General features: G+C 43.8%; 1 protein-coding gene across 1 annotated transcript in view; it reads right to left on the bottom strand.

The window, feature by feature from the left end:
* AGBL1 (ATP/GTP binding protein like 1) overlaps positions 1–15,020 on the bottom strand; it is a 724,399-nt gene that overhangs the window by 593,284 nt on the left and 116,095 nt on the right. The window contains exons 10-15 of the mRNA XM_035728075.1: positions 13,707–13,823; positions 12,096–12,676; positions 10,443–10,526; positions 10,122–10,208; positions 7,361–7,509; positions 5,782–5,869 (exon numbers count right to left, since the gene is read on the bottom strand). Of these exons, the coding sequence (XP_035583968.1) occupies positions 5,782–5,869; positions 7,361–7,509; positions 10,122–10,208; positions 10,443–10,526; positions 12,096–12,676; positions 13,707–13,823 (1,106 nt within the window). The remainder of the gene's footprint in view (positions 1–5,781; positions 5,870–7,360; positions 7,510–10,121; positions 10,209–10,442; positions 10,527–12,095; positions 12,677–13,706; positions 13,824–15,020) is intronic.

Below are 15,020 nucleotides of genomic sequence, written 5' to 3'. Positions count from 1 at the left end.
CAGTCATCAGAGTGAGCAAGAAAGGAAGAGAAACCAAGAATGTGAAATCCCCATCCCTAGGCTCTTTCCACCATTCAAATCAAACCTGGACTCCAGGGAGGGAACAGCTTCAGTGAAATGGAAAGAGAAATAAAATAAAAGGATTCTTAGTTTTAGAACTTCTGTGGACCTACGTTCTACTGATTTAAGGGAAGAGTAAGGAATTTGAACAGCTGTTTCGGTTGTATGAAATCCACCTTCTCACAGCCCCAACACACACACACACACACACACACACACACACACACACACACACACTATAGCTTGGTGGGCAAGAATCTTGTGGGCAAGACTAAAAGCTCCTCACTGGGGCACCTGGGTGACTGAGTCGCTTAAGCATCTGCCTTCAGCTCAGGTCATGATCCCAGCGTCCTGGGATTGAGTCCTGTATCGGGCTCCCTGCTCAATGGGGAGTCTGCTTCTCCCTCTCCCCTGCTCATGCTCGCTCTTTCTCTGTCACAAAAATAAATAAAATCTTTTAAATAAATACATACATACATACATACATACATACTCCTCACTGGTAAGCCAGCCCTCCCCAGGATGGTTGTAGACCACTGGGATTTAAAAATGGGTAACACCTCATTGATGATGAGGTTCTGCTAAAGGAGATTCCATGACAACCCTAGTCTGGGGTCAAAACTCTAGCTGAGCCTAAAGCAAATGTCAGGCTTCCCCACTGGAGTCTCCTGGGGGCCGTGCATGGGGAGCAGGAAAATCCAGATGACCCTACCAACAGCAAAAAATGCTCCTCTTCAGGGACCTCCATGCTTTCCCAAGATCACCTTCTTCAAAGTGAAATGTTTGATAAATCTCTAAAGTAAATCCTTTGCTTACAACAATTTGATTTGTCCACAGTAAAGTTATATTCTTTTTTTTGATTTTTTTTACTATGTTATGTTAATCACCATACATTACATCATTAGTTTTTGATGTAGTGTTCCACGATTCATTGCTTGCGTATAACACCCAGTGCTCCATTCAATACGTGCCCTCCTTAATACCCATCACCAGGCTAACCCATCCCCCCACCCCGCTCCCCTCTAGAACCCTCAGTTTGTTTCTCAGAGTCCATAGTCTCTCATGGTTCGTCTCCCCCTCCGATTTCCGCCCCCTTCATTTTTCCCTTCCTGCTTTCTTCTTTTTTTTTTTTTTAACATATAATGTATTATTTGTTTCAGAGGTACAGGTCTGTGATTCAACAGTCTTACACAATTCACAGCGCTCACCATAGCACATACCCTCCCCAATGTCTATCACCCAGCCACCCCGTCCCTCCCAACCCCCATCACTCCAGCAACCCTCAGTTTGTTTCCTGAGATTAAAAACTCCTCATATCAGTGAGAGCATATGATACATGTCTTTCTCTGATTGACTTAGTTATATTCTAAGAACAAGTTATTTGTGTTTCACCAATTATGATGTGAACATGCTAAAGGATGTTTGCAAGGCAGTAACATTCATCCTTTATATTTTAAGTGGCTCCCATGGTCCTCCTTTGTACCGAAAACCCTTTCCTTCTACCTCACTCAGACAACTCCTTCTGCCTTCAAGCCTCAACCCAAGGGTTTCCTCTTCCAGGAAGCTTCCCTGATATCTGCTCTTTTACCTAGTTCTTACCACGCTCTGTCTCTCCCTCACTGCTAACCCTTTATGACAGGGATTATGCTTACTGTTTTGTGTATCTGGCACAGAAGTTGGACTTAGCAGCTGTTCAGTTAAAGTCTGTAGAGCAAATGGACTCCAGGAGTAGTAATTAGAACACCTAAAGTATTCCACCTCTAATCCTACTGGTATCTTTTTAAGGTTAAGTGTTACTATACACACTCTACAGATGGGGAAATCGAGGATCACGGATATGATGCGACAGAAAGCACAGCAAGTAGGATCAACCTCATGAGTGCGCTGACTCCAAAACCAAGATCTCTTTTATAATATCACCTGTGTCTTGGAAATGGATAAGATGACAAGAAGTGTTTCGGCCCAATTTAGCCAGTAACAATGTGAAATTTTGGTCTTCATAAATCAGGGCTGCTTATAAACTTAAAGTCTAAAGTAACAGAAGGAATCTAACATAAAACAGATGAGAGCTCCTGAAAATGAAACATTTCACTGATTCTTTATGTCATTGGTGCCACAAAGTAGTTTCTACTAGTTAATGGATGATTGCTGACATTCACTGAACATCTACTATGCACCAGACACAGTGCTCAACTTTCCACCTGCTTTTCCTCATTTCATTATTCCATTATTGGCTCCATTTTACAGATGAGGAATCGGAGGTTGAGGCTAGAATAATCTGCCCACAGTCACACCACTGATGACAAGCGTTAGAAGTCTGATTCCAAGAGCTTTCTCTCCTTGATCGGCTCTTCAAGATGGAGAAGGAGCCTGGTGAAAATCAAGGGCATTCTCTGATTTGCTGGATCCTAGATAGGTGATGTTGGGTCAAAGATGACCCAAGGTCGGGTAGAGCCAGCTTTTCCAGTTAAAAGGCTCCCCCCTTCACTTTTCCATTCCCTGAACCATTTGTCTTAGGACCAATCTACACTTTTATAATCATAAAGCCTTCAATGAAGCAAGGAGCAAAGTACACAAATGCATAGTTATGAACTCAATCTATTTCCATTTGCACTTAAAAATATGCTGGGAAGTCATTTTTTCCCCCTGTGCGTGCATGAAATAAGCAAATGCCAAGATAGAGAGTGAAGTAGATAATCTTATAATGACCCTGCTCTGTTTAACAAGGGTGCATCATTTCACTTAACAGGGTCTAATAAGGCAGAGCAGCCAAGCCACCGGGCTTCCCCAGGTCTGCAGCATTACTAATATTCCATACAATGCCAAATATCCCTCCTGAGATCCCTCGGAGGGATGCATGATGGCAGAGCCCATGTATGACATTCATCTTCATGAGTGAGCTGTTCCATCTCCTCTCACGAGCTGAGATAAATGTCAGAAGAGATCAGCCGTTGTGTATTACATGGCCACTCTGAGCATGTGGCTTCCCTCCCTCTGCCCTTCACCAGCAAAATTACTTTAGACCGGAGCCAGGAAAGGATTCGGAAAGGTGCGAGGCTGTGTACATTGTAGGGAGAAGCAGAAAGCGGGGAAGTCAATAGAGCAGGAACTGCAAGTGTCCTTGCTTACTTTTATGAGAGGCATGGAAAAAGGAGGCTGCTCATTTATGTCCTTCCCTCCCGAGGATCCCTTTTACTTTCTGGACTACTGGTCTGCAAGGTGGGTGGGAGAGGGGAATGGGCTGGAGGAGGAGAAGGGGTTCCGGGGGAGCGGCAAGATGGTCAGTGGCGCACAGGAGAAAATATCAGAATTTTTCCTCAAATGTGGTATGATCTAGGTACTAAGGAAGAAATTCAGTTGTCTTAAGGTTTAATATGGGGATTGACACCACTGTCCTTCTGCAGCCCAAGATGCCTAATTATAAAGCAAACTACAGTAGAGCAATCTTATCCATTCTTCTCTGCTGGGTTTCCAGAGCTGGAATATGAACAACACATCGCATTATACGTCTCTGGCTTTCATGTGTCAGGAAGCTGAGCATCGATTGTCAAATGGGAAGAGCTCCACACCTCCCTCATTCTTTTGGTTTTAACTTCTGGCAAGGTAGTTAAGTTTGCAGAAGCCTACTTCAGTGGATTGATAGAGTATATTTCCTAAATTAAGCTAAACCTCACAATATAGACTGTTAGTTGTTGTTGTTTAGAAATCTGGGAACTTAACAGCACAATAGAAATACAACTTCTGAGTTCCTGATGATGTGCTGGAGACAGAGAAGTAAGGAGGTAAAGTTCTCTCAAATTAATACACTGGAGCGAATAAAGGCAGGGGTGAAGCAAACACATCTTCTAGAGCAAATCAACTCAAAGACTAAAGAGAGAAATATGTTTGACAATCTAAGGCATTCTACAGTAGGGAGAGGTGTCCTGAGCTGTGGTTGAATAGAGATACACACATGTATCCTGTTGTTAAATCACATTATTAGAAATATGTTAACATAATGTGGTGAATAATTGTAAAACAAACTACGTTACAACGTAGCAATCTTATCCATTCATCTCTGTTGTATTCATGACTGCAATATGAAAAATGAATTGCATTACACATTCACGGTTTTCATGTTACCCCTCTGTTGCTCTTTAATCACATAACAATTGTCTTGTTAATGAATCTAACAGCTATTAACATTAACTTTGGCTTTCCTGAGGCCAAGGCTGTGTTTTTGGATGTGGGGCTTCTTTCTTCCTTCTCTTTTTTGGCAGATGCTTTGTCCCCACAAGTCTGCTTCTTACTCCCACCTCCCAGAGAAACAGCCTCCAGGGAGAGTTCTACTCCCCTGGGAGAGAATACTGAATGTTGTGTTTGTCCAGTCTCTTACTAAGCTCCAGATCCAAGCAGGCAGCAAGCTGGGTCTTTCATGTTTATTTAGGGTTGCTATTTTCACAGGACACACGAAGGTTCAAAATTTAGGCTTTCGCTGTTTTTCCTTGTAGTTGTTGGCTTCTACCACTTTGAGATGGTTTTTAGTCTAAATCTCTTTGGAATGTGAAAAGATCCTGGGAGTTTCTAGATATGGAGGCCAGAGAGAAATTGCCATATAGGTGAACGGAAAACCAACAAAATCGTAATATTTTGCTATTGTTCTAAAGAAGATGATGAAAATACCGCCCAGATCCATATCCTAATACATCAAGGACTGAAGACTGCCAACTCTTTTATTACAAACTGTAAGTCAGTCCAGTTCCGTGTTTTGAAGACAGTACTTATCTCTATGGTGATTTTTGCCTTTGTGTCTGATAGATAGGAAAGGTCAGGAATTGGGTTGCTCTATCAGTGTTCCTGTCCTGTCTCAAAAGCCAAAGGGCAAGAGAGTATATATTCTCTTTCTTTTTGGTATTAACAACAATCCCAAACTCTCGAATGTCTGACAATACTCTTCTTAGGGTCCTCTTGTAATATCAGAAAGAGATACACCTTGCTTTATCCAATAAAACAAGTGCTAGCCTATCAGTTTTTATAAGAAATTAGCAATGAGCTAATAATTAATTACATATTTCCTGCGTGTCCTAACAGGTCTTGTCCTTTTTCTTTCTTATGAATGTACATTTTTTTATTTTCCATCAAAAGAAAATGCACAAACGAGCAATTCATGGGTTGGGAATCCATTTCTTTTATCAAAAGATATAGATAATTTAGATCTCATTTACAACTTTACAGAATGAATTGACGAAACTGGCTACCGATCAAGGTTTGAAGATGAACTCTAGAAATGCTCCCTCATTTATTTTTTTCCAAAAAATCATCTTGCTGCGGAGGAATAGTTACTTAAGCAGACCTGCCACATATCCACTCCCATCTACTTTGGAAAACTGGAGCACAAAATAAGAATAGGCCGGAACATCTCAGATTTTTTTGTTCACTGGGATACACGGAAAGAGGTAAAGAACAGAGGCTTGTGAACGAATCACAGGTTGCATCTGTGTAAGTTCTAACATCCAACAACAAGGTCTAAGGGTTTTAATGTGTTGATTTTCTCTGAAAATCAAAAGATTTCTTGGGTTCTACTGTAAGTGCCATATAACATGCTTGCGCTTCTGAAGCGCAGGGCATTCGCCACTGGGACACAGACGGATGGCTGAGGTTTCTCAGATCAACACAGAAGAGCAGGAAATTGAGAAAGAAAGAAAGAGCAGAGAAAAGGAAGCTAGCAACACTCTAACTTACTTGTAATAACAGATTTCATAGCCCATTCGTATCCAGGTGGGTCTTCCAAGAAGAGCCTCCTTCACAGAATAGGCAGTTGGCTGCATCCCTGCACAGAACAAAGGCAGGATTAATCACTGCGGAGGGGCACCCTGGGTGGCTCAGTCAGTTTGGCATCAGGACCCTTGATTTCAGCTCAGGTCATGATCTCAGGGCCATGAGATCATGTGTCAGATTCCAAGCCAGCATCGAGCCTGCTTAAGATTGTCTCTTTCCCTCTCCCTCTACCTCTGCCCCTACACCCCACATCTTAAAAAAAAAAAAGTATTAATCTCCGGGGAAAGAGAAAAGGGAAAGAGAGCTGTGATGGACTGAATCATGGCCCTCCGAGAAATCCAGGTCCTAACCCCTGGAACCTATGAATGGTGCCTTATATGGCAAAAGGGATTTCATAGATGTAATTAAATTAAGGATTTTGAGATGAAGAGATTATCCTGATGGGCCCTAAATGCAATCACTTATGTCCTTTTAGGAGGGAGGCAGAGGGAGCTTTGACTGCACAGGAGAAGCTATGTGACTGAAGCAGAGGGAGATTGGGAGATGCTACATGGCCGGCTTTGAAGATGGAGGAAGGGGCCATGAACCAAGGGATGCAAGGAACACAACTCTATAAACAGTGGGAAAAAAATACCAAACAAACAGAAAATCCCTTAGGTGCTCCAGTGGGCATGGCCCTTCCAGCACCTTCACTGTAGCCCAGTGAAACTGATTTTGGACTTGTAGCCACTAGAATTGTCAGAGAGTAAATCTGTCTTGCTTTAAGCCACTGAGTTTGTGACAATTTGCTACAGCAGACACATAGAGCAAATACAAGACTCAGGGTTCATATTTTCTCTTTCTACACCAGCAAGAATCTATTTAGTCGGTACAAAATAGAGGCAGTACCCTGTGCTCAGACCGAGAGATGTGGGAATATTTATTCCTTACTCAAAGCCACTCAATGAATTAGTATATGATCCAGCAATAACATGCAGAATTTTCCATTCCTGGAAACATTCAAAGTCAATGTGGGCTGCCAGTCACTTTGTCCCTTGAATTTCTCCTCCAAAATGGCCGCAGGTATTCAGGAGAATTTGAACTTTCCCCATATTTTCTGAGGGTGCAAATCAGTGTCATCCAATTGGATTGTGCTGTTTTCCTTTCTGGGACAAAGAGGTCAACGTATTTGCTGCTGTGAGATTTAGGAGATGAAGAGAAGGAACACATGAGAGGTTCTCATGGACCTCCAAAAGTTCAAGGTGGGGCAAGGCAGTCAGGAAGTAGTGGAATGGCAGGCATGGTATTAACATTCCATCACAGAGTGAGGACTTCCAGCTTGCCTTCCATGGTGGCAGTCTGCCACAGGTTGACGACCATCTTGCCACACGTGGCAACCAAAACATTCAGCCCAACTTCAAACCCTTTGGGAACCCAAACAGGGCTTCCAGTAATAAGCCAATCAATCACAGAGGGGCACCATTCCTGGTGTTAGCCAGAAGATCTAGCTTCTAGAACTTGTAGAAGTCTAGAAGATCTTGGGTGTTAGCCCAAGAGCTCATACCGTAATTAAACTGGCTGTTGGGCTTCTCACAGTTGATGATGTTGAAGCGGTAAGGGACGGCAGCTCTCATGCCGCTCACCTCGAAGTAGAACCATTGCTGGTGCTGGCTACTATTCACATCAGTGTTGACCAGCAAGTCGTACTCCCACCTGCAAAGTCAGAAGCAAGATTGGAGGGCTACAAGTCTTTGAGGGAACGTCCAACACTGAGAAGCTACACATCTCAGGTTCCGGAGGACAGATCTAAGACCGGGGATCTCAGCGGGCTGGTAAGTTACAGTGATTGTGCTCATCTCACAAAATTGGACACACGGGCCATAGAAATGTGGGGAGAGGGGAGCAGGTTCTTGGTATTAGGAGAATCAAAGAATCAATTAGACAACCACAGCCTATCTTTTTATTAAACTGTGATTTAATAAATTAATAATTAAACTCTCTGGCAGGAAAAATACAAGTGTGCTATATCCCAGAGAAAATTCAATCACATCTGGTTGATGCTGCACATTCCTTTTGAGGCTGAGTCTACTCGTATGGAAAATGGAAATAATGCCTAAACTTGCAGGGCTGTCTGTAAAGATTAAGTTGTATTGTACAGGTAAGCCCCCAGCAAAGCAACAAACATGAATTAGACAGCAATGTAGGAGTTGTGTGTTCATTTTGTCCCTTTTTAATTGATTTAACTTACATGCCATAAAATGCACAAATTTTAAGTGTACAACTCAGTGAATTTAAATAAATTCATCTGGACACTCCTGTTCAGCGATTACCCAGATAGGACATTCCCAGCGCCCCAGGAGATTCCTGTGTGTCCCCTCGCCATTACTATCTGCAAAACTAACCAATTTTTTGCGCTGTAGCAACAAAATTAACAACAACATTATTATCAGTATATTTTCAAAAATAAGATTGCTCCAGCCCCTCGGCATGTTCTTTGAGTTGCTCCTCTAGAAAGGATGATGTATTTGCCCTGATCTGTTCACACCCTGCCATTCTGGACCCCTGCAAAGTGGTACAGTCCGATTTCTGGAAGGGGGGGCGCTTTGCAGAAGGCCTATCAGAGCAGAGGAGAGCTACCTGATGGAGACCCACTGCTCAGTCACTCTAAGCATCTCCCTTGAACCATTGAGCCTGAGATACAGCAAATGAAGCATAGTCCACCAAGTGATGCTCAAAAGGACAAATCCAGAAAGACTACAGCCCTCAAATGATCTGCTATGCCCGCCATCCTCTCCAAAAACGGATCATCAAAACTCCTTGCCTATATAGAGGTTTGTTTTCTGTCCTCTGACTCTGTTACCCTAACCATAACTAATTGGTTTAGGATTCTACACTCTGGCCAAAGGCAGATATCTGGAGAGAGAGAGAGAGAGAGAGAGAGACCAGAGCAAGACCAGCAGGGCAGACACATCATGGACTGACCACTGTCCCCCCAGGAGACTCCTGCTTAGGTTTTCTCTCCCGGATCCCCGAAACATGATATATAAACGGAGTCATAAAAGCAGGCACCACCACAAGACGTAGAAGCTGAGCTGGCAACAGAAAGAGAAGAAGCCTAGAAGGAATGTTAACAGAACTGCCTTTCTCTTCTTCAGCCCATGTAGCTCAACTTGCATTTGTTTTATATGTCGGGCTTCCTTGCAATAGTTCATGTGCAAAACAAACAAACAGAAAAGGGTCACTGCTCACCTGCCCCCCCCAAAAAAAGAAAAATTTCAAAAATGACTCCTCAGATAGACACAAAACAGGCTGATCTAGCTGAAGTTCTGTGCCCTGGCAATGGCGAATACGCATCCCTGAAGACAGGCTCATGCTGACTGAGTGTGCTGGGCACTATTCTAAGAGCGTGATGTGTTTTTAGCTAACTCTCATTAAAAAAATCCCTATGATGTGGGTGCCATCACTGTCCCCATTTTCTGGGTGGGGAAAAAAAGGCACGGAGTAAAGTCAGGTAATTGCTTGAAATCTCCTGGTGGGAAAGGGGTGAGGTGGCCCCAGCATTCTGATTCCAGAGTCTGTGACCCCCACACCATTAACTGTTCCAGACTGCTGTCTTCGGGAGTTCACCCATAGAAGATGGGTGACAAATCCTGATTTTTGGCATATGACAAATAGAGTCCACACTGGTATCGAGGGAAGAATGATACCATAGCCATCTCTTCTGCACTGAAAATTTTTGTTTTGTGTCCTCTCCCCCTCTTTAGTTTGTACAGCCCTAGACTTTCCTTGCCTATGAAATACTTGTCTAGTAATAAGAGCTCATTGAGAGATTCTGCCAGAGAGGAATGGCACTACACATGCCCTTGAACAAAGAGTAACACACCTCTCCACGGGGAGCCCAATGTTCCTGCCACCTACATTCACAGGGATGGGAGCAACAGATGTGAAGAGCTACGGGACCAGGGGACCCCACGTATCCTGCTGTGTCAATGCAACCAGCCCTGGCGTCAACGGAAGTACAAACATCCCAGTCCAAGAACGCCTGCACCCAAGGGTGGAGCCATTATTTGGAATACAGGTGTATTCCTAACTTTCACCTCTAGTTGCCACCTTGCTGTGACATCAGCTAGTGAGCCCCCTAGTGGTGTGCCTGTAAATGTTTAGCAGCGGACTGAGAGGAAAACCTTCAGGTGTCTTGTTTGCCCTTTCTCGGGGTATAAACGCTCCTGCCGTGGCTGATTTCAAACGACTGATGTGAGACCATGGTACGGAGAACAGGGAGGAGAGAGGCACAACCTGCTACCTTCGTGGGTTTCCTTACTTACTCACGCACTTGGATGGCTTTGCGAAGATTTCCTGACTCAAACTTGGAGGAGAACCGCAAGCAGTCAGAAGCGGTGTCTTGCAAAGGCCTGTAATGAAATAGGAAACATGTGAACACATGCGTTCTTGCTATTCTTGGGCACAGCCTGACATTTCTTAGAGATAAGCTTTTTCTTACAGATTCTTGAACATGAATTCTGATCGTGTTTCGCGGAGAAGGGGTGGATTACTAACATAAAGCATGCTTATTCTCATGTCGTTAAGAGGATATTCCATACTCCACCCCCATCTTCCATGTTCCACTGATGCTCAGGACCACCTACCAAGGCTCATCTAAACTGAAGACGACTTTATTTATAACATCACTTGGCTGGATGAGCCTCCGGACATCCTCAAGTATCTTGATCCTAGAAAGGAAAATTGGATACATTTTAAGGGTTGGCTCTCACTCCTGACCCCATCCATCCTATGGTCATCTGGGAAGGGCCTTGAAAGTCATCAGAGAATTATGAAAGAAAAAATTAATAATGCCCCCCAACCTGGGGCTACAAGAGTGGAAAAAGCACTGTCTCTCCTTCCTTTTGTTCTTTATCAAAAAATGAAACTACACTGAGCAATAGGAATGTAGGATACACTGATGCCAGATTTTAGTTGGAAGATTCTTGACTTGAAGGGGAATTTTTTTCAAGAGCATTTAGACTAATGGATTCCAAAGGGTTTTGGTTGTGAGAGTAAGAGGGTCCTTTGCACAGAGACAATTTTTGAGGGAGACTTTAGGATTGTTGACTGTTTGCATCCTCAAGGCCTTCGAGGCTTCAGAAAGCCTCTGAACTCGTGGGTCATTTCTATTCCTTGGGTTCTGTCATCTCCAGAAAACTAAGGTCAATCTTCTGTCTGAGAAACACCCATATTCAGGAAGTTTAAGTAAGAGGACAGGAGGAAGCCCAAGGGATCTTTCAGATTCCCTCCTTGAATTTCTGATCCATGTTTTTTGGGTGGAGTGGGAGAAAGAGAGGGGAGGTAGACATAAGGCCTAGACTCAAGGGGAGGATGTTCTGTCAAAGGGGGAGGTCTTGCTGAGCCAGCCCCTGTGCCGTGTCTCTCAGGAACTTGAGCGTGGTAGACAACCTGCAAAGGGTAAGGTCAGAGATGTCAGCAGGAGCCCAAGTCTGAGCAGCTCATGGGATCCACCATTAATTTGCTGATGAAATGGAAAATAAGTTCATGAAACTTTCTGGTATGCACACTTTGCTCCATTGACTTAGCATATGCATACTCAATGTTTGTTTGTTTGTTTGTTTTCCAAGGAAAATCATTTTTCCTTGGCTTTAGCCATTTACATTTTAATCTATGTTGATCCAAAGGCAAAGCTCCCTTTCCATCATTCTGGGAATAACCCACCACCCAAAGTTTCTATCCTAGAGAATGCATATTTTCCTTACAATCTTCAGTGATAGGGCAGAACTCTTCTCCCAGCCAAGCCAGGTTTTATAAGGTTGGGACTGTGAGATGGGGGTACGCCACCTCCTTTCGTCAACAAGAGATCAGATGCCAATTTACAGTGAATTAAAAAAGAAAGATCCCAAATAATCCACACTGTTTTTTTGGTGGTTTTTTTTTTTTTTTTTTTTTTTTTGAGAAACTTCCTTTAAGGAATGATCCCAATTATTTGGAGAAACTGGGTTATCTTTCCCTGTTATGATCTGCAACGCATTCTGGGATATGGGGTTGCACTGGAATCATCAAAGGGATTCTTTTTCTGGCAACACATGCCTGTCGCTATCCCACACTTGGTTCTGACGTGTCCAGGGAGGGAGGCAAGCTTCTGTGTTTGGCAAAAGCTTCCCAAAGGATCTGAACATGCTACTGATTGATTCTCACTTTTCCTAAGATGGCAGAACTCTCTATACAAACCATTCTACCTATTAAAGTATTAAAAACAAAAAATATAGCTTCCAAATCAGCAGCACCATCACCTTTGGAGTCCACATTTGCGCTCCAGCATTGACTGAGCAGAGGGAGGTGGACGGTGACCCCAGAGGTCAGGAAATGCCATCCTCTTGAAGTCGGCCACAGATCTGGTTCTTCTGGCTTTGGCCATATAAAGAGAGGGGTCATGGAAGGGGATATGCTTGGGATGTGTCTGCAGAAGCTTATCTATTACTTCAGCAGTTTCTGTAGGCCTAGTGGAATTGGAGAAGGAGGCACTCATCAATGGGCAGGAAATCACGTCTATATCCCAAGCATTCTGTTTGAGGGAAGCTTGAATGTCAGGGATTTCTTTTCCAGAAGAATCTATCCCAAGACCATTTGATTGCATGTTTTGGTATGCGTTCATCCCAGGGCCTTTTCTGGAGGCTGGATGCATGGCGGACCTCCCCATCTTCACCATATTCAGGAGGGAAGTCTGGACCATGCCTTCTCTTTCTTGCCCCCAGGAGCGTTGGTCCTCAGTCAAGCAATGCTGCTTTGGGGAGGCTGCAGTCGGAATGTGGTAGTGCTTGGCATCCTGAGTCTCTTCAAAGTTCAAATCATCTCCAGGTTTAGACTTGAGTTCCTTCAGGTTTAAAATGGAAAAGAATATGTCAGTGTTTCCTCCCTGGTAGAAAATACAACTTGACCCCTATCCTCACTCTCTGGGCACAGAGTTAAGCATAAATTCTGTGAATTAGGAAGCTTTTTCCAAGGTCAGACAAGAAAAGGCTAAGCTTCAAGAATCAAACGAGTGGTAGAATCATAGAAATTCATGTTTGGAAGGGGCATTGGGTGGGTCTAGTACAATTCTATATAGCACACAAATGCCCTCTGGAACACCCCAAAAAGTTACAGCCTAGTTGAACAAACTTATTTATAGGGTTTTCATTACACCTCAAGGCAGCACCTTTCATTTGAGGATCATTCTGATTGTTTAAAAAAAAAAAAAAAAAGTCTTCCTTACACTGAACTGAAATTTCCTTCCCTGAAATTTTTACCTACTGATCCCCTTCGGCTTTCTGGAGTAAAATAGAATATACTGCCTCCCTTCTCCATGGGATTTAGCTGGTACCTTTAGAGGTGGGCAAATTCATGACATATTAAGAGTCATAAGAAAATAATAGAGATCCAAAGTCAGGTCTAAAATCTTGACAACAGCAATAGTAGTGGGAGCAGCAACTAGCCACTATATCACGAGGTATAAGGTTCTCAATTTGTTTCTACTAACAAAAAACCCTGAAATCGGACTGACCGCCTTCAGAAAGCCATCTAGTACAACTTGCCCACTCAATAAATCATCAAGAATTTTCAGTGCATTTTCAGGACGTGAGGACAAGGCACTTTGTCCCCCAGACAATAGATGGCGATGTGTACAGTCATCCTACTTCCATCTCGGTGCCAGGTGTCCGACTGTAGGTGCCTTGCATGCATCCAGACCAGCTACCTTTTTCATATTTTGCTTAACCTTCTGCTTCACTCTCAGAAAGACCCCAGAAGCAGATTGCTAATGATGAGCAATGCTCTCCATCTGGAGAGCTCCTGCTTGGCCTCTCAAGTTCTGCAAAGAACCTATCATGCATCACCATGGAGCAGAACCACGGCATATGCCCTACCTCAAAGCTGCAGGAGAGCTCAGGACACATCGCCTCATACTGCTTCAGTTCCTCTTCAGGTCGGTCAAGACCAGGTTTGGAACTCAGCTTGTTCACATCCGTTTCCAAGTCATCATCCTACAGTGGAATATCCAAATGTGTGTGTGTGTGTGTGTGTGTATATATATATTCACAGTCAAGACAGTCACCCTGAGAAGCATCGAGACAAGATACTCCATGTGTGATTTTTCAGAATCTTGGGACATGGTTTCCTTGCCTCCAAATTATAGTGCTAGCCTATGCAAAGGAGAATTTAAGATGTTGGGTTGTATTTTTTTTTTTAAGATTTTATTTATTTATTTGACAGAGACAGAGAGACAGAGAGAGAGCACAAGTAGGCAGAGCGGCAGGCAGAGAAAGGGAGAAGCAGGCTCCCCGCTGAGCAGGGAGCCCGATGCGGGGCTCGATCCCAGGACCCTGGGACCATGACCTGAGCCGAAGGCAGACGCTTAACCAACTGAACCACCCAGGCGCCCCCGGGTTGTATTTTTTTAATGAGAAGAAAGAAGGTATATAACTTTTCTCAGCATCCATCTCAGGATTTATCAGCCCCCACTATAAATAACTAATTTATATAAAATTAGTAAAGCACGATATGAAAGAATTCTGTGTCTCGCCACCACCATCATCAACAGAATTGTAATCGCTGCACCTATTCTTCTATCCCCCTTCCCATTTAGGTCCCTCGGTCTTCTCAAAAACATTTAGTGAGCACCTACTATGAGCAGGTACCATTCTGGGTATTGAAGAGTTACCGATAATGGAACAGACAAAGGTCAGTGTCCCAATGGAATCCATCTTCTATCGAGAGAAGGAAGACAGCAAATGAAGAAGGTCACTTCCAACGGTGACAAATGCCATGGATATTTTGAAGGAGGCAGTGGGATTGACCCTGAGGTGGGGGGGTGTGGGAAGCTATTTAGATTGTGTGAGCTGATGGGCACCTTGGTAGCTCCAGTCGGTTAAGCATCTGCCTTCAGCTCAGGTCATGATCCCAGGGTCCTGGGATGGAGTCCCGCATCGGACTCCCTGCTCAGCGGGGAGTCTGCTTCTCCCTCTGCCCCTCCCCCCACCCCCACCCCACCCCCGCTCCTGATCTCTCTCTCTCTCTCTCTCTCTCTCTCTCTCTCTCACAAGTAAATAAAATCCTTAGATTGCATGAGCTGAGACCACCTCACAGAGGAGGTGACATTTTAACTAGAACAGTGGGGAAAAAATCACCAGCAGAACAGCTGATGATGGTTTCCAGAAAGAAGATGGTGCAGCACAGAGAAC

Source organism: Zalophus californianus, chromosome 6 (genome assembly GCF_009762305.2).
Source record: "Zalophus californianus isolate mZalCal1 chromosome 6, mZalCal1.pri.v2, whole genome shotgun sequence".
In the NCBI taxonomy this organism is placed as follows: domain Eukaryota; kingdom Metazoa; phylum Chordata; class Mammalia; order Carnivora; family Otariidae; genus Zalophus; species Zalophus californianus.
This window is presented reverse-complemented; position numbering and strand designations above follow the sequence as displayed.